The following is a 27894-nucleotide window of genomic DNA, read 5'->3' as shown; positions in this document are numbered from 1 at the left end:
ATGTTATAAAATACATTTTACCAAGACAAATATGATTCTTCATGTTCTGAAATTTTCAGTTGGTCTTTCTCGAACATATCATTAACATATCCAAAAAGTCTTAAAATGCTACATGTCATGTCTCAAATTCGATATCTATCTTGCCCCTTTAGTTTTATGTCCTCTGAATTCGAGAAGAAAGATGATGAGTTCAACGGTGAGCCTGTCAGTTTGCCTTAATTCTCGCACAGCATCCAGCCTAGCTGATGCAATGCAAAAAAAATTATCACTTTTGTTTTCTTCTGGCCTCCATTGATTTAGTCACCCTAGGATACAAGGGTTAAAACTCCAATAACATTTGAACTGATTATCCCTTTGGTCAAAATAGGCGTTTTTGATTGGACACCCTACACTGAGAGCTGACTCAGTCAGTGACGGTCATAAACAAAGACTAGCCCTACTTCTGCTAAATTATAGGTGGTGTATAAAAGGCTACTGTTCTTAGATATAACTGCTGTGGCGTAGTATGTTGTTTCACTATGAAAGAACCATATCAAACCCTGATGAGGAGAAATAGGGCCTTTGTTATACAAGTTGCTCCTCGGGCCCGGAGGCCTTCTCTGTTTTTAGTCAAAGCAGAGGCTATCTCAAACAGGGATGACCACTCTCCACAGGCACTGCATGTCAGGTTTAAATTTAGGCCTCCATGTTCCTCCCAATGTCTGGCTGTGCCTAATGTGCTTGAAAACATTGTTGCCATCAGATAGTCGCCCCCTTCTCCCCTCCAGCTATTTCTTATTGCACTCTGTTGCGGCAGGGTAGCGTGTTTCTATTAGTGACACTGTATCCCTTGAATCCCTGGATGCCAGGCTCAGCTCTGTGCTGTGATTAACGCTAGAGGACACCACACTCTCTGCAGAGGACAGACACCACCACAAGTTTTAACAGCCGCAAGTGTCTAGTAGTGAACTCAACTGCCCTGTTGCCTGTAGTTGTGCATATAGGCCTATTAGGTTCAGAAATACTCCAGTGTCACCGGTAGACAGCATAGCATGCAGGTTATACACACAGGTTATTTTCTAATTGATTTAGGGTACATTTTTGCGTGGAAAGTGTAGTCCACTCAATGCCCCTGTTGCCTGTGTGCATATAGCCTAGGCGTATTAGGTGCAGAAATACTCCAGTGTCACCTGTAGGCAGCATACAGTAGTACACATGCCGCAGGTGCGCACAATTTTTTCTATTGATTAAGTGCCGTTTCTATTGATTAAGTGCCGTTGATGGGTCCTTCCTTTGTTAACCATTCAATTGTGGTTTGACTCCGCCAATGGATAACTTCAGTTGACTCAAGTGGCGTTGGCTGTGGGGCCTTTTTGGGGCCTACATGTTTCTATGAAAAACCTGCCTAAAACAAGCTTGACATATGACTTGGTGCTTTTATTGTTGAGTCAAATATATTGAAATGCCTTGGTAAACAAGTAAGCCTATATATAGACCTACTACCTCAGAGGAAATTAGGTATGAACTACTGCTCGGCCTCAGCACAGTTGTGATGACATCAAAAGAGGATGTGGTTCTTGCTTTAAGGAACCCCACGTAGCTCTCTTTCTCTGACCATATCAGTTGCTTTTTAGCCCAGTACACTGGTTTTCAAACCTCTCCTCAGGGACCCCCAGATGGGTCCTAGCCCTGAACCAGCTCACCTGATTCCCCTATTCACAGGCTCAATGATTAGTTAACAAGTTGAATCAGGTGTGCTAGCTGTGGAATAGTAAAAATATTTGACTACTATATTTGAAAACCCCTGGCCTAGTACCCAACCAACTTTTAATCACTTACAAAATTGTTGCCACTATGAAATTATGAATACATGGTTAGGAATGCTGTGGCATTGTAAATATTGGGCACCACCTGTGTAATGCCGGGTGTACCCTACACCACTTTGAGAATCCTAACCTCGCTGAGCCTCTGACATTAAACAACCATCTTTCCTGTACTTTGTTGTCTTGCAAACGTTATGGTGCGCACACTAAACGATGTGACGCAGACGGGGGTCACGCTATACAAGATTCTTCAGTTGGTCGTGAGGATTCTCGATAACACGCCGTCTCGCGAAAACAATAATGTGATTACAATGTTAACGTAGCCGCAAACATTTTCAGTCAGACATTCACGCTTGCCATGCGGAGTTGAAATATCTAGCCAACATTTTGAATTAAATATAATTGATTGTGAACTTCAGAACTGTAACGATTTGACACTTTGGTAGAAGTCAAGTACAAATGCAGACTAGTAGTCATCACTCCTGCTCGAGTGTGAACACATTCTGGTTTATGCGAAACAACGTCATCTCACTGGCTACTTCTCTGGTGAGTTCTTATTGGCTATTGCTGATCACCGTTCAACATTTGGCGTTGCACATCACTACAAGAGCATTGCAGATTTTGTGCCGATTTTAAAATCACGTTTGAAAATATCGGGACGTCTGGGACTGCTCAAAGACAGGATCGGTAGCCCTCAGATTGCATCTCTAACTCCTCACATTAAACGAGCGTCGGTGACAGCCAAACTCCCCAAGGAGATTTTGACTCTCAAAAAAACTTGTCTGGGACAGCTAAAGATTGTCATACCTTCATACCGACCTTGTGCCATCCCGGGATATTTGGTAATACCGGCACTGAACACAAGGGACGCTATTTTCAAACCCCACTGAGCCTCTGTAATCCGAAGGTTAGCAATACAAACAAGTACATGTAAAATCCCATAGAGAATGCTAACTAAATGCTAACGAGCGCGTTGCTAACATTTTATACAGTCTTTGTCCTAAACTATTTGTAGGACAGACATCTCAGCTCATCTTTTATAAAAGTAACTAAAAAATGCTACTCAGTTTGCTGCACGCACAAAACAAATATTAGACGGCAAGGCTCTTGATCCAGGAGGGGAGTCTCTGCTCTTACCGAGAGAAGCATGATTTTGGAAGACGCTAACCACTAAATTAGCAAACCAAATGCACAACTACAGAGCATTTAGCACAGTTAACTTAATAGTTATAAGATATCTACCTGGCAAACATTTAGTTGTGAATTCCATATTGTAACTACATCACCTGCCGCATGCTGCACAACATATTGACTCACAAGGCTCTGGTCTCTCATCATTGTGTGCTTGTAAACAAACACCATGTGACTGGGGACTACCGGTAAGCTTCATAATGAAAAATTGTGGCAGGTGAAATGAAGAATGCGATCTTCTTTATCTCCTAACGTATTGCACAAGTTGACTGCAGGTATTTACTTAAAAAGTAGCTACAAATATTCAAATGTAAAAAAACAAACAAAAAAAAGTTGAACGGTATTGAAAAACCATCCCGTGGCTATTTCCAAATACAGTATACCGCCCAAGCCTAGTGTACACCCGGCTTAAGAGCCAGTAGGACTAACTTAGGTTTGTAGTGCCACACATGACTACTTATTTTTAGCTCTGTGAGGAGCTAAACACAGATGTATTCCAATATATTTCAACTCGTCAAAGCAAGTGTCTACAAATAGACCTACCAGCCTACTACCCCAAGTACCCCATCACAGAAATAGCATTGCCCCCCCCCCTTCTCCCCCTGTCTCTCACTCCGGGGTGAAGTTTCCACTAGGAACAGATCTAGAATCAGCTTCCTCTCCCCCAATCCTAACCTTTACCATTAGTGGGGAAAATGCTAAACTGACACACAATCAGTGTCTAGGGGCAACTTAAACCCCCTTTCTCTCTCTCTCTCTCTCTCTCTCTCTCTCTCGCTCCTCCCTCTCTCTCCAGACATTCTGTCGCTGAGTCATGGCAGACAGGAGAGCAGAGAAGTCATGTGAAGAAGCCAGCGGATCGTTAGCCAGGCGGGAGTACGAGGCGGCGGTGAGCCACTGCACAGAAGCGCTGCTGGCCATCGGCCCCCCGGCCCCTCCCAGCCCTGGATCCTCCGCGTCCAACCCCCCCAACGACACGGTTACCCCCCTCCGCAGCCGCGCCCTGCTCTACAGGATAGCCGCCCTGCTACAGCTGGTGAGGCGTGAGACTGACCCGGGAGGCACACCTTTCGGCCCACACCCGTACCCACTCCCTCAGTGGGCATATGGCCCCCTGATCTCTACCCACACAAAAATGGCACTTGTGCACGCATGCCCACACACACACGAGTTCACTGATACAAACACATAGAAACTAAATTGTGGCCTGTTTTGCATAAGCAGTCATCTAAGTAGGGTAAGAAGAGCCAGTAGCTTACTCATTGTAACAAAGTACTCTTTGCTCAAATTCCTCCGCATTATGACTTAACCAGCATGTTTGAATTTGTTAAGTGTGTTCGAGTCAAGTGTCTTAAGGCCATCTTGACTTAGATTTGTTTTCTGAGAAGCAGATAAAATGAGAAAGGTCTTGCCTCCTTTCATTTCTCTGCTGCAAACTGCACTGTGCTGTTATCTCCTTCTAGCACTACAATTATACCCCACTACTTAAGCCTCACGATTATAGAGACTACTTAAGTACTATAATTATATTGCGAGTGACTCCGCGCTGAGTAGCAAAGATATCCTGTCTGGGCACTTATCTAAAACTCAGTCAAGGACCTCTGTCCTATAAAACCCTCCTTTACGAGGACAGCCATTCTACTGCTTTGACTTTGTCTATTTGTTTTCTTTCTACCACCAGAAAAACTATGATCAAGCAGATGAAGACTGCAAACATGGTGAGTTGCATTTTTTTGGGGGGGGGGGGGGGGGGGGTTGGTTGAGTACTTATCATAGTGAAGACATAACCCATTGTATTGAAGTCCCATCCCCAGGTTACACAGTCATATACCAACTATAGAGTTGGATAGAGGATGCACTTGCCATAAATCCATGGCAGCGCCATGGAGGGCTTTCACCATTTTAAAACTTGTAGAGAAAGATGACATTGACTACTTAAAAATGGGAGTTGCCAGGGACCTCACGATACGATGTTATTACAATACTTAGGTGCCGATACGACACGTATTGCGATTCTCTTGATTCTCTATGTATTGCTATTCAAATACTATACTTTTTTGCGATTCGATGGTCCAAACATATTGCTTTTTTTATTTTATTTAACCGTTATTTAACTAGGCAAGTCAGTTAAGAAAAAAATTATTATTTACAATGACGGCCTACTTGTAAAGCCCCCCCGGCCAAACCCTCCCCTAACCCGGACGATGCTGGGCCAATTGTGCGCCGCCCTATGGGACTCCCGATCACGAGGCCGGTTGTGATACATCCCGGGATCGAACCCGGGTCTGTAGTGACGCCTCTGGCGCTGCGCCACTCGGGAAGCCCACCATATGTCTGCTGCAGAGAGACGAGAGAGCATGAGAAAACGAGTTTTGATCCATTAGGGAAATAAAACAGCTCAAAACAAATTTGCTCCCTATTTAAAAAGATTGAGAACAAGCTATGAAGGAAAAATACTTGAGTTTTGGTGCAGATACAGCCAACTATCGCAAAAATAATATTGCGTTATTGTTAAACTGATACGATATATGGTCATATCCCGATATGTAACCTTTTTAATTTTTTTGTCACTATTTAAAATGGATATAGCCCTCAATGGCACTTGCCCAGAGCCATTGCGGCAAAGATGCCCTCTATCCAACTCCATAAGTATAACACAGTCCTACTCAACAGACTGCAACCACAAGCAATTTACGTCTTTTTTTTGGCAATTAGCTTCATCATCTCAGAGAATTGATTTGGCATTTCATTGCTATTAAAATCATTCCAGGCGTGTTGATATGCTAAACAAATGTTAGGGTTAGAAACGGGTCAACGTTTTGGGTAAAGGTCAGAGCTAAGGTTCAGGCTCAAGTCAGTGAAAACTTACAAGACAAGTGGTTAGCATAATATTTGCGGTCGTAGCCGCGTGAAGCGGGACTTTTCCATGCCATGCCTGCTTCAGTAGCTAGCTATGCCCATGTCAAGACAAGCGGTTAGAATAACATTGGCGGTCATAGCCCTGTGTAGCAGGACTTTACCACACCATGCCTGCTTCTGTTCAGCAGCTATGCCCATGTCACATGACTTGGGTGGAGAGAATTCAGTTCAGTGCGATGTGATGGGAGTGAGCACACGTTCCATGCAACGTAGTGCAGCGCGATCATGCACAGTAACGTTGAATTGTCGTCCTGTGTGTGTTTATTGCAGTCCTGGCCGAGGAGCTGGCCAAGGGAGACGGGTCGTTTCAGGCCAGCCTGCGCTGCATGCTGCTGGACGGCAGCCTGCACGAAGTGTCCGGTCTCCTCTCCAAGTCCCTGTTTGGGGAGCCTCTGGTAAGACTGGCTCCCGGCCTTACTCCACTGTTTACTCTGCCTCTCGCCCAACACCACCATCTTTTTCACCATCCTACTTCATCACCTCCTCCTCTTTCTCCCTCTGTTATTTTTCCTTCTCTTCCATTTTGCTCCTTTTTCCTCCTCCCTCCTCCTCCTCCTCCTACTCCTATAACTGATCTATGGAGACAAACACAGCCATTTAGCTCTGGTAGCAGCTGGAACATTTCGTTCCTTTTGACTTTTCCAGGAAATGTCCTCGGTTTTTTATGAAGCAGGTTCTCTCAGCACAGTGTTCATGTTGACTGTTGCATCCATATGCTTTTTAAGGGTTTGTAGCTATATTATTTTCTAGCCACTTTACATGAGGGCAAATGTCAAAAAATAGCAAAATATTAGTGTTACATATTGACTTGAAAAAAAGTATTTCCTAAAATATCAATAGCTTTTCAGATTAGCAGGCAGCGCCAAAGTGACCATTTTATTTTGTGATTTTTGAAAGTGTGTAATGCCCCTCTATCATGACATAAGTCTAGTTAATATAGTTGAATGAATGGACAGCATTCTGGTGTCAGGAAACAAGCTTGATTATCACACGAGGATACTGTGCCTTAATTAAACTCCCAACAGCAGATTAAACTCCCAACAGCAGATTAAACTCCCAACAGCAGATTAAACTCCCAACAGTGAAACGCGAAGCCTGAACACTCTGGTGTCTAATCTGGCAACCAAAAAGCATAGATATGAAATCAGTTTATTGTTCTCAAGTTGATTAGATCCAGGGAGCAACAACCTTGCTACTGCATAAAGTATTAGAATCATAAGCGGCACCACCACCCTGTAAATATAACTGTTTTTGGGATAAACAAATGTGTTATTCAGAGAATTTATGTATGGAAGAATATTTTGAATTGGCCAGTGACTATGTGCCAAGTCTCTTTAATTGATATAGTCTAAAACCTTTTGGATATTCTTGCTGATATTGTTTGTGTTGTAATGTATTTCCTGTACCTTCTCTTCTTCCTCAGAACGGCATCGTCACAAAGGACTTAACTAGATTAAAAATGCTTCTCTCAGAAATTGAGGTAAGTGTGTGTGAGGTGGTCTTGCCTTATGTTGGGCTATGAGTATTGATCATATTTAAAAGTGAATGACACTGCAGGGTTATCACCTGTTGCAGTCCTCAAGAGTTCAACTAATTGTGTGAAAAGACATTAAACGTTATTGGCTTATGAATACAATACATCTCTCTCCCTTTCTCTCTATCTCTCCCTCTCAGGCCGTTCGTAGCGAGATGGCCACAGAATATACAGACGACAACCAGGAAGGTGAGCAAGTCATCCTCGTGCAAAAAAATATATTTGGATGCATTTATATACCGTAGCAGTCAAACGTTTGGACACCTACTCATTCCAGGGTTTTTCTTTATTTTGACTATTTTCTACATTGTAGAATAATAGTGAAGACATCAAAACTATGAAATAACACATGGAATCATGTAGTATCCAAAAAAGTGTTTTTGAGATTCTTCAAAGTAGCCACCCTTTGCCTTGATGACAGCTTTGCACACTATTGGCATTCTCTCAACCAGCTTCATGAGGTAGTCACCTGGAATGCATTTCAATTAACAGGTGTGCCTTGTTAAAAGTTAATTTGTGGAATTTCTTTCCTTCTTAATGCATTTGAGCCAATCAGTTGTGTTGTGACAAGGTAGGGGGGGTATACATAAGATAGCCCTATTTGCTAAAAGACCAAGTCCATATTATGGCAAGAACAACTCAAATAAGCAAAGAGAAACAACAGTCCATCATTACTTTAAGATATGAAGGTCAGTCAATACGGAAAATGTCAAGAACTTTGAACGTTTCTTCAAGTGCAGTCGCAAAAACCATCAGGCGCTATGATGAAACAGGAAAGGAAGACCCAGAGTTACCTCTGCTGCAGAGGATAAGTTCATTAGAGTTAACTGCACCTCAGATTGCAGCCCAAATAAATGCTTCACAGAGTTCAAGTAACAGACACATCTCAACATCAACTGTTCAGAGGAGACTGCGTGAATCAGGCCTTCATGGTCGAATTGCTGCAAAGAAACCACTACTAAAGGACACCAATAAGAAGAAGAGACTTGCTTGGGCCAAGAAACATGAGCAATGGACATTAGACCAGTGGAAATCTGTCCTTTGGTCTGATTTTGAGATTTTTGGTTCCACCCGCCGTGTCTTTGTGAGACGCAGAGTAGGTGAACGGATGATCTCCGCATGTGTGGTTCCCAGCGTGAAGCATGGAGGAGGTGTGACGGTGTGGGGGTGCTTTGCTGGTGACACTGTTGGTGATTTATTTAGAATTCAAGGCACACTTAACCAGCATGGCTACAACGGCATTCTGCAGCTATACGCCATCCCATCTGGTTTCCGCTTAGTGGGACTATCATTTGTTTTTCAACAGGACAATGACCCAAAACAAACCTCCAGGCTGTATAAGGGCTATTTGACCAAGGAGAGTGATGGAGTGCTGTATCAGATGACCTGGCCTCCATAATCACACGACCTCAACCCAATTGAGATGGTTTGGGATGAGTTGGACCGCAGAGGTGAAGGAAAAGCAGCCAACAAGTGCTCAGCATATGTGGGAACTACTTCAAGACTGTTGCAAAAAACATTCCTCATGAAGCTGGTTGAGAGAAAGCCAAGAGTGTGCAAAGCTGTCATCGAGGCAAAGGGTGGCTGCTTTGAAGAATCTAAAATATATATTTTGATTTGTTTAACACTTTCTGGGTTACTACATGATTCCATATGTGGTATTTCATAGTTTTGATGTCTTCACTATTATTGTATTGTAAAAATAAAGAAAAACCCTGGAATGAGTGGTTGTGTCCAAACCTTTGACTGGTACTGTATGTCAATGCTTGGATTCATAACTTCAGTTAGGCTCAATGCTCAGATTCGCTTCAAAAAGGAAAGCTCTCATTTAAGGCCTGGTCGCTGAATATCGAAAGACGAAGCCTTTAGAATTGGATTTCATTTTCACTTTGACACAAGTCTCAAAAGTTTGACTCAAAGTCCATACTGTATGTAGGAGGTTATTTACTGTAGGAATGGTGAGTGGGATGTTTTGTTGATACAATGATGTCTTTGTGGTCAGAAGTGAGGGATGGATGGCAGTTTCGCCCCCCGCCTAGAGGAGTTACCAGCAGTGAGGAGTACACGCTGTGTAAAAGGTAATGTTATTGTACGTTGCTGACTGTTATAACAGTGGCATAAGACCATAGTTCATATAACATATTGGAAGACTAGTTTAACAAGGAATTGGCATGTTGTATGTAATCACTTTTGTCATGTTTGGACATTGAGTGGCCTACAATTAAAGTCATTGTTATTGTACTTGTATTATGTCCACCTGCTGCAAACATGGGCTTGCTTTACAAGCAACTAAACATTTATTATCACTGTCACCAAGCTAAGTAACTGACCCAGTTTTTCAGTGTTGGTTCAGAGGGTGAGGCCCTTTAGCTTTAGGCCCTTGGGGGTTGGTTTCCCGGACACTATTGGAAATTGAAAACATTTGAACAAGTTGAGGCCACCTGGTGGAATGTCCTGTTGTCCTCCCCCTCCAGGTTCCTGGAGCAGGGCCTGTGCCGCTACGGTGCCCAGTGCACGTCGGCCCACTCCCAGGAGGAGCTGATGGAGTGGCAGAAGCGCTACGCCTCGCGCCTCATCCGCCTCAAGCAGCAGCAGGAGAGCAAACACTTCACCGAGAACTACATGGAGGCGCTCATCGAGAAGTGGATGAACTCTCTCTCCCCTGAGAAAGTGGTGAGTTAACCCTAGTCTAGTCACTTATCTATGGCCCTGTTAGAATGTTGTAAAAATACACCCTCCCTTACTAGAAGTAATCACTGATTTAACTAGTGGAGGATAGGCAGAGAGGCTGGGCGCTAGGGTCTTGTTCTTATACATTAAAACACACGCTTCCCTCCTCTCTTCCTTGAAGTAGTCACTGATCTAACACAGATTGAGAGGTGGAAACAATGTTTCAATCACATAGCTTTCACCAATCACATAGCGTTCACCAATCACATAGCGTTCACCAATCACATAGCGTTCACCAATCACATAGCTTTCACCAATCACATAGCTTTCACCAATCACATAGCTTTCACCAATCACATAGCTTTCACCAATCCAGCCACGTCAGATCAGGGATTAGTACTTCAAGGAAGGGAGGATGCTTGTATTGGAACAGATCCCTTGAGGCTGAGTCAGGTGGTAGATGCACTGCTGTACTCTCAGCATGTGTTGATTTTTAGACTCGTTGACCCTCTCATTTGTGTTTACTTATCTCAAATAAACTGCCCTTCTAATGTAAATTGTATTAAGCTGTTATGTCCTCGTTTAAGCAAGACTTCATTTTGTTAAACTCTCCTTAACTTGGCATGAATGGTCTTGTGTTCTGTTCCTGCCATAGTTGAGTGACTATTTGGATGGCGTCAACGTGGAACACAGCTCCAAGCTGTCTGTAACTGTCACCACCAAGAAATCAGCTCACTCCTGGACCTTCTCCCTGTTCTGCAAGGTAACAGGGGCTATGTCTCACTCAATGTCAGCTCCCCAAATGGCACCCTATTCCCTATATAGTGCACTACTTTTGACCAGGGCCCATAGGGTTTTTGGTCAAAGGTAGTGCGCTATATAATAATAATAATAATAATATATAGGGAATAGAGTGCCGTTTGGGACTTAAACAATGGTTTAAAAATATATATATATTTCCAAAAGCCCCACACAAGTAGATTTTGATTTGAAATCAACATCTGGCTGTTATCCATAGGCCATACATGGCCATATCATTGAAAGCAACTCAAAAGGCCAACTTTGATAAAGACTGCTCCCACACACAGGCAACCTCCGCATTTAGATTTTGCCAGCGGTTTGGTCATGCCGACCTTTATCAAGACATTCTCATAACACAGATAAAATAATTTTGCAGAAGTCGTGTGTGGGAGTCATTTGTATCATTGACTGAAGTAGTATTTTTTTCCCCCCATTCCCAGCACCACTGCAGGCGACCACGTGCGTGTGGGTCTGAACATATACTCTCAAAGCCAACTTTTTCATATACCCATTGATATACTCTTATACTGTAACTTACTGACTGACAATGCTTCCAAAGAGCACCCACATGTGAAGCAAAGTAGCACTTCAGCTGCCCTTCATCTCTGATTGCCCACTCTCACACTTTCTTCCCCTCCCCCTCAGCCTGTGAGGAAGCTGTACCGCATCGCCCTGCTCTACGATGCCCACCGACCCCACTTTTCCATCACGGGCGTGTCGGTTGGCGATGCCGGTGCCCAGCGGCTGCAGGCGGAGGCAGAGGGCTGCCAGGAGTGGACGGCGGGCGAGGAGGCGCTGGCGGCCAACAACGGCATGGACCACTGCATCTACACGGTGGCGGTGGGCTTCAGCACCGAGATCTTCGGCACCTTCCGCCAGACCATCGTCTTCGACTTTGGCTCGGAGCCCGTGCTTATGCAGCGCATCATGGTGGACGCTGCCTCCATAGAAGGTTGTTTTTTAGTTTAGTTTAGTTTCAATGATAACATACAACCCCCAAAAGAACCTCCCACCCTCAGTAGTCCCAAGTTTCTAACATATAAAATATAAGCAAAACTAAAATTATTAGGAAAAGAGAAGTTGAGTTATATTGATAATGGGTTGCATTTGTGACATTTCTTACAAGGCCTCAAAGTGCTTAGCAATGTATTGGAGGTAACTAAACTCACCCTATCCACCACCAATGTGTAGCATCAACCTGAGTGACAGGGCAGTCTTCTATATCGGCAGACTTACGTTAGACTACTTTTACGATTTCAGACGTGCAAATACAATGTCCAATGTTCTTCTTATCCTTTGGTTATGTAAAAAAAAAAAAAAAGAAATCTGTACTGGCCAGTCCTCAGCTTTAGTAGCAGGCCAGTATTTCCCATGATTTGGGCCAGGTGGATCTGCGTGAGCAGAATTTTCCTAAGCTGGAAGAGGATTTGAAATAAAATAATACTTGTGGAATCAAAACTTCAGAACATTCATAAGAACACTGTTAGCCATTACTATGTTTACAGACAAGAGCATGAAAGCTATTGATAAGATTATATAGGATTGGAATAACAATATCAGGATAATATAGGTCTCTATGAGTAAGAAAACCTGCAGATTCCCCAAATCCCCTGTGACTTACAGTAAAATGTATATATGGCCCATGCGGGAATCAAACCCACAACCCTGGTCTTACCAACTGAGCCATCAGAACCAGTCAAGCGCAGGCCAATATTTCCCTATAACCCTCATGCTCAAATGTCAATATTAATGTTGGAAGGTGTGGTTTTCACAATAAACCCTCCCCTCTCCAGACCTGGAGCACCTGATGCAAGCCAGGCAGCAGCTCCTGATGACGGCCAAGCGCTGGGACCCGTCCTGCAAGGCCATCGTGGAGTTCAGCCCCAACGAGACGGTGGACCTGGACCGCAGCCTGCTGGCCCGATACCAGATCCCCCTGTCGGCCGACCAGCTCTTCACCCAGTCGGTGCTGGACAAGACCCTGACCCGGGACAACTACCAGGCCCGCCTGCACGACCTGCTCTACATCGAGGAGATCGCCCAGTACAAAGAAGTCAGCAAGTGAGTGAGAGCCTCTGTTGTTGAAGTCTTTTGTTTCCAATCAGTCCTATTCTGAAAACCTTCAACCACTGACAATGGATTTTATTGCTAAAAATACACTTTTTAAATAGTGCTTAATTGTAATGAGTGTGTACTGATTTTGATTCTGTATTTTCTCGGATGGGTTGGTCCTTTAGTGGTCCTTTTATTGAGGTTTAGTCAGTCACACCTCTTGATACCCGCGAATAGACATTTAGTGTAATGTTTTATATAGTGTGTAGACAATATGGAGCAACAGTCTGGATTGAGTGGAGGTCTGTGAGACTGTGGCCCACCACAAGGTGTCAGAGTCGATCTTCCACAGTAAAAGTTGCCTGTGTGTGTGTGTGTGTACAGTACACACGTGGCCAGGCACACAGATAAAGCCCTTTTTAATAATGCATATCTCCTCGGCATCCCCAGAGATTTCCCCAGAGCAGGAAATGTGTTTTAGAACAGAAGTAATTTATTGTGTATAAAAGGAGGCGCCTCCCACAAACCCCCCCTGTAATTCGGCACCTGCTACTCTCCTCAGTGGAAGGTGAGAAGGTTACCAGGTTATTACAGCAATCCAACCCTGATTAAGACCGAATCAAAGGCCCCCAAGCCTTCGCTCAGTCAACCGAGTGGAAGTAACCAGGGTTGCCCTCCCCCTCCCCCACTTCTTCACTGGTCCCCCTCATCACTGTTATTGTCATTTGCCTGGGGCTGAGGAACGATGGATTCTTCTCAATCATCAAATTTACCATTGAGGGCCGGTTTCCCGGAAACAGATTAAGCTGAGTCCTGGACAAGAAGCATGTTCTATGGAGATTCTCCATTTTAGTGTTTTTATGTCCAGGACAGGGCTTAATCTGTGTCCGGGAAGTATGGCTTCGTGGGGTGACTCTGTTCATCAGAATAATCTGATCCAGGACCTGTGAATTTCTGGCTTTGCATACATGCTCATTTGATTCAATACAGACTATATAATACTTTACAATATACCGTGCATTTGGAAAAATTCAGACCCCTTGACTTTTTCTCCATTTTGTTACATTAGCCTTATTCAAACATTTATTATCTACACACAATACCCCATAATGACAAAGCAAAAACAGGTTTTTAGAAATGTTAGCAAATTTATACAAAATAAAAAAACTGAAAAATCACATTTACATAAGTATTCAGACCCTTTACTCAGTACTTTGTTGAAGCACCTTTGGCAGCGATTACAGCATCGAGTCTTCTTGGGTATGACGCTACAAGCTTGGCACACCTGTATTTGGGGAGTTTCTCCCATTCCTCTCTGCAGATCCTCTCAAGCTCTGTCAGGTTGGATGGGGAGTGTCGCTGCACAGCTATTTTCAGGTCTTTCCAGAGATGTTAGATCGGGTTCAAGTCCAGGCTCTGGCTGGGCCACTCAAGGACATTCAGAGACTTGTCCCGAAGCCACTGCTGTGTGCTTAGGGTCGTTGTCCTGTTGGAAGGTGAACCTTCGCCCCAGTCTGAGGTCCTGAGCGCTCTGGAGCAGGTTTTCATCAACGATATCTCTGTACTTTGCTCTGTTCATCTTTCCCTCGATCCTGACTAGTCTCCCAGTCCCTGCCGCTGAAAAACATCCCCACAGCATGATGCTGCCACCCCAATGCTTCACCGTAGGGATGGTGCCAGGTTTCCTCCAGACGTGACGCTTGGCATTCAGGCCAAAGAGTTCAATCTTGGTTTCATCAGACCAGAGAATCTTGTTTTCTCATGGTCATAGAGTCCTTTAGGTGCCTTTTTGGCAAACTCCAAGCGGGCTGTCATGTGCCTTTTACTGAGGAGTGGCTTCCGTCTGGGCACTCTACCATAAAGACCTGATTGGTGTAGTGCTGCAGAGATGGTTGTCCATCTGGAAGGTTCTCCCATCTTTACAGAGGAACTCTGGAGCTCTGTTAGAGTGACCATCGGGTTCTTCTTGGTCACCTCCCTGACCACGGCCCTTCTCCCCCAATTGCTCAGTTTGGCCGGGCGGCCAGCTCTAGGAAGAGTCTTGTTTTTTCCATTTAAGAATGATGGAGGCCACTGTGTTCTTGGGGACCTTCAATGCTGCATACATTTTCTGGTACCCTTCCTCAGATCTATGCTCTACGGACAATTCCTTCGACCTCATGGCAGTTTTTTTCTCTGACATCCACTGTCAACTGTGGGACCTTATATAGACAGGTTTGTGCCTTTCGAAATCATGTCCAATCAATTGAATTTAGCACAGGTGGAAACCGGATGCACCTGAGCTCAATTTCGAGTCTCAACAAAGGGTCTGAATACTTATGTAAATAAGGTATTTCAGTTTATTTTTAATATATTTTCTAAAATGTCTAAAAACCTGTTTTCGCTTTGTCATTACGGGGTATTGTGTGTAGATGGAGGGAAAAAAATGTATTTAATCTATTTTAGAATACAAAATGTTGAAAAAGTCAAGGGGTCTGAATACTTTCCAAATGCACTGTAATTAATAATACACAATAATAGGCTATATAATACAAATATGAATATTGTATCAATAATACTATAATATAGTCTAATGTCCCTGTCAAATACCCTCACAGTATTGCTGTCTTGATAAGAGATGTTGAACTCAGAGAAAATTATTTTGGCTGTCCATGAACAACCCATGACTACTTGGCCCAACTCCAGTGTCCTCTTTCTCCCCAAACAAATGATCATTCAACAATCAATCTGCAATTCTGTCTAATTAAGGTCCCTAGCTTACCTAAGGGACTCCCAAAGCTGACAAACATATGGTCCAAGTCAGTTTTGCCACTCTGCTGAAATAGTGATGAATTGGTAGATTTTCATGCCAAACAAAGATCTGTCTACCCAACACAAACATGTTTCTACCACTAACAGCTGTCTATGTGAATGCCTCCGGGCAAAAAGTTTGCCTTGTAAACCACATGGCAAAGTTAGGCCCTCTGTGGATAACAACTACTGTTTGCATTTAAATGAATGTGAAAAGGTCACATTACTGGAAGTAAAGAGGTTACATTGATTCAACCTTATTCCAGTAAAACATGGTGCATATCTTGACGCGACGACTCCAGTCCAGTCCCATGTCATTGCTAGCTAACTTTGCTACCGTCCAACTCTCTCCCCTCCCAAGTTCAACATCAAAGTCGCCTCAGCATTGGATAACAATGCTAATGTCCATTTCTGGCTAACTTCGCTTAGGCCCACTCTGCATGTCTCCCCTCTCATCAGTCACATTAGCATTTTCTAACAATGCTAAGGCTCCCATTCCTAGCCTCATTTCTGGCTAATGACGTTAACTCTCCTCTCCCACCAGGTTCAACATCAAAGTCAACCTCCAGCTGGTCACCAGCTTCATGCTGACGGGCATCTCGGGTGGCGCCAAGTACGCCCAGAACGGGCAGCTCTTCGCCCGCTTCAAGCTGACGGAGACACTGTCGGAGGACACGCTGGCGGGCCGCCTAGTCATGACCAAGGTGAACTCAGTCTTGCTGCTGCCCCTGGCACGCCAGGAGTGGTGCAGCCAACCCCCGGGGGTCAAGGAGCGGGTCTACGAGGCCTGCATCGAAGAGAAGACCAAGGACTACATCTTCCTGCGGATATGCAAGGACTGCTGCGAGGAGCTGGGGTTGATACCTGATAGGGAACTGCAGGTACGGACCAAATACGTAATTGGATAACACTGTGTGATTGACCTAGCAACAAGTGGCTACAGAGGAGTTGATTGGTTAGAATCGATAATTAATTTTTCATCTGAGATTTAAAAAATGGCAGCTGCCACTAGGTGTTTTTCTATTTATTTTTGTGGGTAGGTTATTGGATGAAAGGATCCAAAGTCCAGTATGGCGTCAGTGCCATTATGTGTAGTTCAATACAACACATAATCACACCACGGGGGAGGTCTATGCTTTTGAGTCTTCCTTGACATGGCGTCAGCCTCGAGAAGCTTGTTTATGTCCCATGTCACCACTGTCAGAGGAGGTGGCATAGAAACTATTCTATGATTCAGGTGAATGGTTTCAACCCCCAAAAGGCCCACCACCCCATCCTTCTTTCAGCCCAGGGCCAATCTCCCATTCCATTGTGTCCTCTACCAATTGAGAGCTAAGAAATCATTAATGAAAGCCTCACCTCTACCTCTCCAACGTCTGATGCTTTAGCGAAAGCTAACTCTCAGGGTGAAAGGTCCCCGTATCGATTACCACTTCACAAAGGTTAGCGCCGTCGACGGTAAGGCTGGCTCTCCAGGGAAAATTGCACTCTGCCAGCGCGGCGAGAGATCCAGATTACTTTGCCCAGTGGCGGCTGAAGGCTGATCTTTCTCGCCGGTGTGAATGATTGGCTGGTGGGGAAAGTGAGGCCCGGGCATGAGCAATTATCCAAACAAGCCTGTTGCTGGGAATATAATCTGTCCATCATGTTTTGGAGAGTGCCGCTTGGTTGCACGTGTCTTTCTATCTCTTGGTCTTTCTGTCATTATCTTGCCATTTTGAATTTCTCTCTCCCCTCAATGTTTTTATTGTAATTTTTTTCTCTTCCATCCCCCTTTCTCTCACTTCCTTTCTCTCTCTTTCTCTCTGTCACTCTCTTGCTCTCTCTCTTGCTCTCTCCTCCCTCTCTTTTTTGGTTTCCTTCTTTATTCCTCTTTCTCCACACTTTACTGCTGGCCTCTGTACCTGTTAGCAGCTCATGTCTGGCTAAGTGATTAGGACAGGGCCCGTGGCGATGGGGGAATTAAAGCTAGCTATCTAGCCACCCGGTGGAAACCCATGCTATTATGAAATTAAACAGAAGTTTGTCAGGGGGAGAATGTGCCCCCTAGCCTCCCTAGTTATCAACGAAGAGCCTTGATTGCCAGTGCCAAGCAGACTGACCCCATATAAGGAACAAATGTAGGGATGGAATCCAGACAATAAAACGGAATTCAACAATATAAAAACAATTTGGAACTTGAATGTTGCATTGAGCGCAGCTTCCACTATATGTAGCTGTTAGCGATGATGCTAATGAAAAATCTTCTGTTAGACGTAAAGGCTTTCACAAAAGCCTTCTCAATTAAATGTTAAGTACAAAGTAGCCTATGCTTAACTGGCAGAATGATATCATGATTATTTGCATTCATCCAGTGGGTATTTGTTTAGCAAATTCTGCCATTACATGTGCGCCTCAAAAACATCTCCAGCCTCTTTCTAGGTGTGCAATAGAATTAAAGGGTAACTACACTAGGGCCGTATAAAATCTGCAATGCGGAGAACACGGACGGAATCACAGAATCCAGACATTAAAATGGAATTAAACAATATTCAAAAACGTATTGAACTTAGTAGGAAATGAACTAACTTTCAATACATTTAGTTGATTTGCCCAAGTTTATCATCAGACATGAACAGAATGCATCAGTGAATCGTATTTCCTGCAACTCTCTGAAGAGGCAATGAGAATTCCACGTCTGTGTGTGCGGTGTATCTACTGCTATATGTAGCTGTTAGCGATGATGGTAATAAAAAGTATTCTGGTAGATGGAAAGGCTTTCCCAAGAACCTTCTCAATTAAATGTTAGTTATACAAAGTAGCCTATGCCTACCTGACAGAACGATATCATGGTTATTTGCACCAATCCAGTGGTTATTTGTTTTGCAAACTCTACCATCACATGTGCACTACAAAAACATTTCTAAACAACAGCCTTTTCCAAGGTACACACTGGAATTAAAGGGTGACTACACCCCAAAAATCTAAATTTCGCAATTGTTTTCCTGACCTCAAGTGGTATTTTGATGTGATTTAAGTATTGTTGTGGACTTCAAAGATCCAATTTAGTTGTTTTTATATATAAAAAAAGTGATTTTGAGAGCGAAAACCTGGAGAGAAAAACTGAAAGAAACAGGATTTTATAGGGCCCTATACAGTGAGGGGAAAAAAGTATTTGATCCCCTGCTGATTTTGTACGTTTGCCCACTGACAAAGACATGATCAGTCTATAATTTTAATGGTAGGTTTATTTGAACAGTGAGAGACAGAATAACAACAAAAAAATCCAGAAAAACGTACTTAAAAAAAATTATGAATTGATTTGCATTTTAATGAGGGAAATACGTATTTGACCCCTCTGCAAAACATGACTTAGTACTTGGTGGCAAAACCCTTGTTGGCAATCACAGAGGTCAGACGTTTCTTGTAGTTGGCCACCAGGTTTGCACACATCTCAGGAGGGATTTTGTTCCACTCCTCTTTGCAGATCTTCTCCAAGTCATTAAGGTTTCGAGGCTGATGTTTGGCAACTCGAACCTTCAGCTCCCTCCACAGATTTTCTATGGGATTAAGGTCTGGAGACTGGCTAGGCCACTCCAGGATCTTAATGTGCTTCTTCTTGAGCCACTCCTTTGTTGCCTTGGCCGTGTGTTTTGGGTCATTGTCATGCTGGAATACCCATCCATGACCCATTGTCAATGCCCTGGTTGAGGGAAAGAGGTTCTCACCCAAGATTTGACGGTACATGGCCCCGTCTATCGTCCCTTTGATGCAGTGAAGTTGTCCTGTCCCCTTAGCAGAAAAACACCCCCAAAGCATAATGTTTCCACCTCCATGTTTGACGGTGGGGATGGTGTTCTTGGGGTCATAGGCAGCATTCCTCCTCCTCCAAACACGGCGAGTTGAGTTGATGCCAAAGAGCTCGATTTTGGTCTCATCTGACCACAACACTTTCACCCAGTTCTCCTCTGAATCATTCAGATGTTCATTGGCAGACTTCAGACGGCCCTGTATATGTGCTTTCTTGAGCAGGGGGACCTTGCGGGCGCTGCAGGATTTCAGTCCTTCACGGCGTAGTGTGTTACCAATTGTTTTCTTGGTGACTATGGTCCCAGCTGCCTTTACATCATTGACAAGATCCTCCTGTGTAGTTCTGGGCTGATTCCTCACCGTTCTCATGATCATTGCAAGTCCACGAGGTGAGATCTTGCATGGAGCCCCAGGCCGAGGGAGATTGACAGTTCTTTTGTGTTTCTTCCATTTGCGAATAATCACACCAACTGTTGTCACCTTCTCACCAAGCTGCTTGGCGTTGGTCTTGTAGCCCATTCCAGCCTTGTGTAGGTCTACAATCTTGTCCCTGACATCCTTGGAGAGCTCTTTGGTCTTGGCCATGGTGGAGAGTTTGGAATCTGATTGATTGATTGCTTCTGTGGACAGGTGTCTTTTGTACAGGTAACAAACTGAGATTAGGAGCACTCCCTTTAAGAGTGTGCTCCTAATCTCAGCTCGTTACCTGTATAAAAGACACCTGGGAGCCAGAAATCTTTCTGATTGAGAGGGGGTCAAATAGTTATTTCCCTCATTAAAATGCAAATCAATTTATAACATTTTTGACATGCGTTTTTCTGGATTTTTTTGTTGTTATTCTGTCTCTCACTGTTCAAATAAACATACCATTACAATTATAGACTGATCATTTCTTTGTCAGTGGGCAAACGTACAAAATCAGCAGGGGATCAAATACTTTTTTCCCTCACTGTAAATGGTTGCCCCGTCCATGAAAAGGAATGAGGGAGACTGACACGTTGAATTCTTAGCATTGCATTTATTGATGATAGGCCATTGATTAATATGTCAGAGTGCAGTTGTTCAGAGCCACTTGTTTCCAGCCTCTCCTCTCCTCTAAACTGGATCTTTATTTAGTCACTCAAAACACTTGGTTTGAGTGACCTAAATGAGTGACCACAACATCTGACTCCCTGACTGCTCCTGACCGTCTGATGACTGACCAAGACCACCTCTGTCTTCTGATCGTCCATGAGTGACCACTCCTGTGTTCCCCTCTGACCCAGGTGGAGCTGCAGTTCCAGTTGAACCGCCTGCCCCTGTGTGAGATGCACTATGCTCTGGACCGCATCAAAGACAATGGCATCCTGTTCCCAGACGCCAGCCTTACTCCCACCATCCCCTGGAGCCCCAACAGGTACACACACACACACACACACACACCATTCCCGTAGCCCCAACAGGTACTATCCAACCCCCCCCCAGACCAGGGGTATTCACATCTGAGCCTGGAGGTCTGCTGGTTTTCTGTTCTACCTGATAATGAATTGCAACCACCTGGTGTCCCAGGTCTAAATCAGTTCTTGAGGATAATAATGAAAATCAGAAGTGGAACTGGCTTCGAGGTCCAGATTTGAATTTGTCCATGCTGTGCAAACAGATTCAGGACAGCCATTGTTAATCAGAATCTGCCCAACAGTCCCCTTACTCACCCCCATCGATCCATGTGAGGTTTTGCCATGAATTTTGGCGGAGGACATTTTTCAATAAAGATTATGCAATAACCTACGTGTGTGTGTGTGTAAAATGTTATTCTAGCTTGCATACTCCTTTAGGTTAAATACAGAAGTCTCCCTAAAACATGCATGGTAAATTAGCTTCGCTAATACGTTCACACCGGAATGAAGTTGAGAAAGGTGACCGAGACTAGCTGCCCTCGCTGACTAGGCGGCCATTTTGAAAAGCTGTCAGTTCTCCCGACTTTAGATATCTCGTCTAAAGTCAGAGAAATGTTGGAACGCCACAGATTAATCTTTATTGACAAGAACCCAAGAGTCAACTGTCAAGACTAATCCTTTGCTTCCAAATAATTAATTAATCTGGTTTCCTGAATATGATTGACACTGTATAGGCTTTGATTAAAGTTTTAATTCGCTGTAACTTTTGACAATGTTTATTAGGACAATCACCCCCTAAACTAGCTCCATATGGCAGTAACCAGCTTTGGATAAAGTCCGTAAATACTATTGGTCCATATGTGCTTCACGTCATTAAGATAATTGTATGAGAATAAGTGGTATTAAAAATGGGTTTGAAATAATATGGAAAGTGTTGCCTGTTAGAATAAGTAGGTTATATTGCTTGTCACTAGTTATGTAGGCCGAACAAAGCCCCTGCCTTGCCTGACTGCATGGGGACTATTGACTGCCATGTTGATTGGTCATGAATAAGCTATTTGGCCAGCGCCAATGCACTTGTCTCCTGTGTCTGGGTTTCTCAGACCAGCTGTGCACCCTGTGTCTGTCTGTTTCACCACCCATACATAATGCTTTTGATCAGCCTCACCAGCCAGCCATACCAAGGCCTCGAGAGTCCTCACCCCTCTTCAGACCTCATTACTCTGTGTGTGGGCCTCCCAGCTCAGTTTAAACCCTGACCTGGCTCTCCATTCATCTCCACTGACCTCTGAACCCATCCTTCTGCCCTACCTATTCACAGCCCCATCACGGTGCTTACAGCTGCCTTTAGCATGGCTGGGCCTGTATATGATCGACTGGGCGGCTGTTCAGCTCCACTGGGCCAGTGCTTTCTAATGAGGCCCGGGATGCTAGTAGCCTGGGAGACTGGCCCACGGTTTATCACACTTAAGAGGGTGTGGAAGTGGGGTTTGGTGTGTAAATATGATCTATGTCCCCTCCTTGTTAGGGATCCCATGAGCGATGCTGCTTGTGAGCCAGCCAGCAAACTAATCGACTTAGTTTCAATGGGAATCTCATCCCCCTCCTTCCTCCCCTATCTCATCCCCTCTCTCTCTCCCACCCTGCAGGCAGTGGGACGAGCAGCTGGACCCGCGTCTAAACGCCAAGCAGAAGGAGGCCATCCTGGCCATCACCACGCCTCTCACCATCCCCCTGCCCCCTGTGCTCATCATCGGGCCCTACGGCACGGGCAAGACCTTCACCCTGGCACAGGCCGTCAAGCACATCCTCAGGCAGGACGACAGCAGGTGAGGCGGGCACCACACGCCAACACCGCTACGGCCAGATGGGTCGCTCTAAAAGGGCAAAGGGCGAAAGGGCAAGGTTACTGCTGCTGCTGGGGCTACCGGCAGCCTTGGAGTTGACATTTAGTTAAGAAAACACTCAGGGTGACATTGTCAAGTTGGGTGTATCTTCCAATCAGAATGTGTCACTGAAGGCAATTGGAGGATGTGTGTGGGTTATGCAAATGTCCGTAGATTGGGATTGAGGCAGCGATTGTTTGGTTGATTGTGTTTGGATGATTGAATGACAAATCGAAGACCATGTTACTCTGCAATCTCCATTCAAGTGAACCATGTTGTGTTCAACTGAATTGTCATTACAACGGCCTGTGGAGTCTGTTCCAACAGAATGCCTTGTAATAGAATGCGAAATGCCCAGAAGGTTCCCGCTCTTCCACTTTTTGCTCATTCTCTTGTTAGTACGGCGAGACGCTGACAGGAAATGATATTGGCTGGTGTAAAAATAGGAAACGACAATGTTTCCTGCGTTTTTATACAAAAATAAGAGAATACATTGTGGCATTTGGCCTTGAACATAAGATGTTTTATTTTATAAAGCTTTCATACATAATAAAAAAATATGTTCTGAAAAATGTGTAGGAATGCAATATTCATCTGAAACTTTCCAACTGAATATGTTAAATATTATATGGTGGGAATGAATTATGGATGTTTTAAAAGCAGATACAAGGAGGGTGATTGACCCCTATAGACAGTTGTTCATCATGTTAACTTTCTGAGAAATAGGAACATGCAGTCCTCGGTCAAGTGCACAACGTTCCTGCAACGCTGTTTAAGGGATGTGTTAACATATTCACTTAAATGAATGTCCTAGAATTGTCAGTATTGCCTCAAAGTAGAAACAGTAGGTGTTATGTCACTTCTAGTCAATGATTCTCTGACATACCTACTTGTCTTTATTATTAAGGCCTGCCGTTTTTCTTCTTAAGTCCTGACACATTTGTCCCCTATTTTTTTTCTGCAGGGTCCTCATTTGCACCCATTCCAACAGTGCGGCTGACCTGTACATAAAGGACTACCTTCATCCATATGTAGAAGCTGGCAACGCGCATGCAAGACCTCTCAGGTAAGGGTCTACAAACGCTCTACAAGGGCAGCACCTCTTCAGAACACTGAGACCCTCATAAGAAACAATACAATGCAATACTTGCTTTATTCCAAGATATTCATCATTTTTTGCTGTACCAGTACCCAACCTTGAGAGTTCATTGCTTACACATCTTTAAAGGAACATGTCTGCCGCCTGAAATCAATCCCCACCTCTTGTGAACAGTGTGCTTTCGGGCATTCAGTTCTCACTGCTGCCTGAGACATCAACAAACCCAAATCCACTCATAGTCGCATGGAATCGCAGTCAAAACCAATGATCAGATTGATCCATCCACATCATTGAGGTTAGAGGTGCAGTGGAACGGAACAGCGGTTGCCTTATGGCTGTGAGCTTGGCAGACCTCAATCTTTCTGAGGAGATGTGTCCTGGCCCCACAACACAGCAGCTGTGACATGCAGACGCCTATATTCCTCCCTTTCTCCCCTACACTCCATCTCCTTCCCTCGACTACTGCTTCAGTGACTTCTAATCACAGTAACTGTAATCCAGCCCCCCAACAAAATAAAAATGTATCCCTGACTTCTAGCCAGACTCTATGTGGCAGTGAAGGCCCTGCAGGGGGAACAAATGACTTGTTACACTTGACTGATGGCCTGATACCAAGGGCTGTGTTTGGGAATCCCATTGTAATCGCCATGTAATTGGGCGATCAGCCAATTTCTCCCGGGGCTTTGTGTGCTTAGCCAAGTGAGAAGGCCATACGTGTACATGCTTAAGGCGATACACAGACAGTTCTTTAGGTCAGCTAAATCCTGTCGAGGCACAAAACCCCATAAGGAATGAGACGATACAACCAATGGAGTGATATGAAAATGTCAGGACAGTTGCAAAATGCTAAAAGTATAAAAAGTCGATGTTGCTGATTTGTGTGTCTACTTGTCAATTGCAAGTAGAGTAATAGAAATGTAAAATAAATAATCCCATCGTATTAAAACCAGTAAATGGATACTTCTCTATGTTAATATGTATCTGTTGCTGTTGATTTGTCAGCCCAGTTTGTCTGGAATTAACCATCCCACTGTGTCCTCTCTCTCTCTACCCCCAGGGTATACTTCAGGAACCGCTGGGTGAAGACTGTCCACCCGTTGGTGCAGCAGTACTGTTTGATCTCTAACACACAGTACACTTTCCAGATGCCCGAGAGGGAGGACATCCTCCGGCACCGCGTGGTGGTGGTCACCCTCAGCACCTCCCAGTACCTCTGCCAGCTGGACCTGGAGCCAGGTGAGTGGCTAACCGCTGACATAGCATATCCACTCATGTAGCATACACAGCTTACGTAGCATACACAGGTGCTTGGTTTGCTAACTGCTTAACGTAGCACATATGGCTAATGTAGTAGCATATACTGTACTGGTGCTTGGATTGCTAACTGCTAACATAATAGGAATACACAGATAACCTAGCATACGCAGATAACATAGCATACACCGCTAACGTAACACATAGATAAGGTAGCATATACTGGTGCTACAATGACTTGATACATTGAGCTGTATAGCCACATTAATCAACATGGAACACACAGCTAATGTAGCACATAGCAAACATAGCATACACTGGTGCTATAACTATTTGATACAAGGAGCTGTATAGCTAGGAACATACTATAAAAGCCTTTAAATGAACCCAAGTGAGCGGTGCAACTGCAAACTGCTTGTTAAGACTGCTTAGGCTACATGCAAATGTTATGCATTTAACAAGCAGTTTTAACAAGCTCATAAAGTCAACAGAATGACAACAGGGCCGTTAAACGATCCCAACACCCACCTACCGAGATGTAGCTACATCACACATCTCAAACCCGCCCCAACGCGTCTTTTGATCAGCCGCCACGCCTTCCCCGTAACGCCAGGAGACTGCATGGCAGAGAGAGGAAAGAAGTCATTTTAAGGAGTAAAAAAGACGGTGGAAACAAAAACCAATTTGTCAGCAGCGAGCTAATAACCGTCTCTAATGTGTCAGCGGAGGGCTTTGTCTGTTGCTTAGGAACACCATCTGCCTGTTTCCAATGCGCTTTACATTATTAGGCCCCTCCCCCCCCCCTTGCGTTTCATCTATCTCCCACGCTCGCCGTTGATTAAAACCGCCGACAAATGAGGCAATTGGGAGCCCCTCACACACCTTTGTAGTGATGACAAATCACAAATCCTGTACACATGTCGAACAGGTTGCTTTGGCTCTTATCTTTTTTTGTTTTGGCTTTTCCATCTCCTCTTCTCTATGGGCCAGGCTTTTGGCAGCCTGTGGTTTGTCTGTGTATGTGTGAGATGACCGAGAGAATTACATTTGTCTCCTAGAACTACATTTGACTCCTAAATAGTCTACCTCCTAACACCACCGCACCCCCCCAGTGCGCTCCTTAATCCCCCAGTTCAGGCCAAATTCCACGGCCATCGTTAGTCATATGATGGATAGCGGGTATGGAAATGCAATTTGGCCCCTGGTTTCTGGACGGCCCCGAAAGGCATTTATAGCCCCCCCCCCCCCCCCTTCATATCCACCTGCCCCCGCTCATAAACAGAACAGAACCTGCCTTACTTCCCTCTTTTACGGCAAGCCTCGAGGTACACTACAGACCCATATGTAATTATCATTGTACATCATTCCTATGCGTTATGCGCTGCATTACATATTTATGAGGGTGGAGCAGCAGGGAGCGGTAGTGCTAGCTTCACCTTTGGCTGGGGTTAGAGGTCACCTATAGTGCATGTTGTTAATAATGACTCATATGACAATGGGAGGTGAAGTTATGGTACTTTGGTGTCTTTGTAGTCTCTTAACTGACATACAGGGTGCTATATGCAAATAACCCTACTACAATAGATGGTAGAATGTGCTTTATATTTTGTCTCTTGCTCAAGTGCAACAGCAGTTCCAACGCTCAACATGAATACAAACTTTGTCGTGCATTTTGCAAAAGATTTTGTTGTAAAGATAAATATTGTAATATGACCTTGGACTATACAGAACATGAATGCATTCCACTCCTGTCCGTTTTTTAAAAATTCTGAAGTATGCTAGTACCAAAAGTTCAAGAAAAATCCACGAAAACCCTCCAACGGCCTCGATTGATCCGTTTCTCCACCATCATACTGTATGTCTCCACTTGTCCTGTGGAAATGGTGAGGCGTTTGGACCCGGCTGTATGGTGGTTGTTTCTTCCACCTCTCCCTGCCTGCTCTGCTCCGACAGTCCTCTACTATGCCGTTTCATCCTCATGTGCCGACAGCGCTCGATCCCTTTCAAACGTCTGCAATACCAGCTTTAGTGTGTATAGGGGCTGCTGTCTGAAGTTGAGGGAGAGAAAGAGATGGGGCAGAAGAAAAGCCCGCATTTATCTTTTTTTCTTCTGTGTATTTGTTTGTTTTTGCTGTCGACTCAATCGCAAAGCCAGACGGACAAGAAACGAGAAACTAACTGTCTGTACATAACCTTCTCCTCATGGGCTGAGCAGGGTTTTGAGTATTTTAAATCAGGGATACCACCGCTCAAACCCTTTCAAACGGCTACTGTTGAAGATGGATAGAGAGGGGGCAGAAGATAAACATTTTTGCTCCAATGTGTTTTTTTTGTTTAGTTGATGCAATCACAAAACCAGACAGGCAAGACACAAAATAAGAGCTGGAACAATAAGCGCATCGAAAGTAAAGCCTACAAGTTTACAGAACGAAGAGTAAATGAGAGCGTTCGTCATAGTTTATTTGGGGTTAGAGAGTTCATGTTTGTCAATTTTAATATTGAAAGGACAATGCGCTAGTAACGACTAAGACCAACACATCGGAACGTTGGACCCCGATCCAAAAGGACCAAACTGGAAAAGTATACATAGCAGATCTGTACCACACAATATCAAATCAATCATTATCCAATGAGGTTGTGATGTTACAAGTGTCATTGTGTATTACTAATAGCATCCACCATAAGCACCACAGACCAATGCATTGCTGATGTCTTGACCTTGCTAGCTTGC

General features: G+C 44.3%; 1 protein-coding gene across 1 annotated transcript in view; it reads left to right on the top strand.

Annotated features, from left to right (window-relative positions):
* LOC311130472 (putative helicase with zinc finger domain) overlaps positions 1–27894 on the top strand; it is a 67515-nt gene that overhangs the window by 1730 nt on the left and 37891 nt on the right. Inside the window, exons 2-16 of the mRNA XM_084163210.1 lie at positions 3790–4029; positions 4675–4711; positions 6183–6307; positions 7336–7392; positions 7587–7635; positions 9449–9524; positions 9921–10119; positions 10772–10879; positions 11563–11869; positions 12711–12978; positions 16304–16640; positions 20814–20944; positions 22574–22753; positions 23775–23876; positions 24967–25145. Of these exons, the coding sequence (XP_084019336.1) occupies positions 3808–4029; positions 4675–4711; positions 6183–6307; positions 7336–7392; positions 7587–7635; positions 9449–9524; positions 9921–10119; positions 10772–10879; positions 11563–11869; positions 12711–12978; positions 16304–16640; positions 20814–20944; positions 22574–22753; positions 23775–23876; positions 24967–25145 (2377 nt within the window). The 5' untranslated portion in view covers positions 3790–3807. The remainder of the gene's footprint in view (positions 1–3789; positions 4030–4674; positions 4712–6182; positions 6308–7335; positions 7393–7586; positions 7636–9448; positions 9525–9920; positions 10120–10771; positions 10880–11562; positions 11870–12710; positions 12979–16303; positions 16641–20813; positions 20945–22573; positions 22754–23774; positions 23877–24966; positions 25146–27894) is intronic.

Source organism: Coregonus lavaretus, assembly GCF_964263955.1.
Source record: "Coregonus lavaretus genome assembly, chromosome: 6".
NCBI classification, from domain to species: domain Eukaryota; kingdom Metazoa; phylum Chordata; class Actinopteri; order Salmoniformes; family Salmonidae; genus Coregonus; species Coregonus lavaretus.
This window is presented reverse-complemented; position numbering and strand designations above follow the sequence as displayed.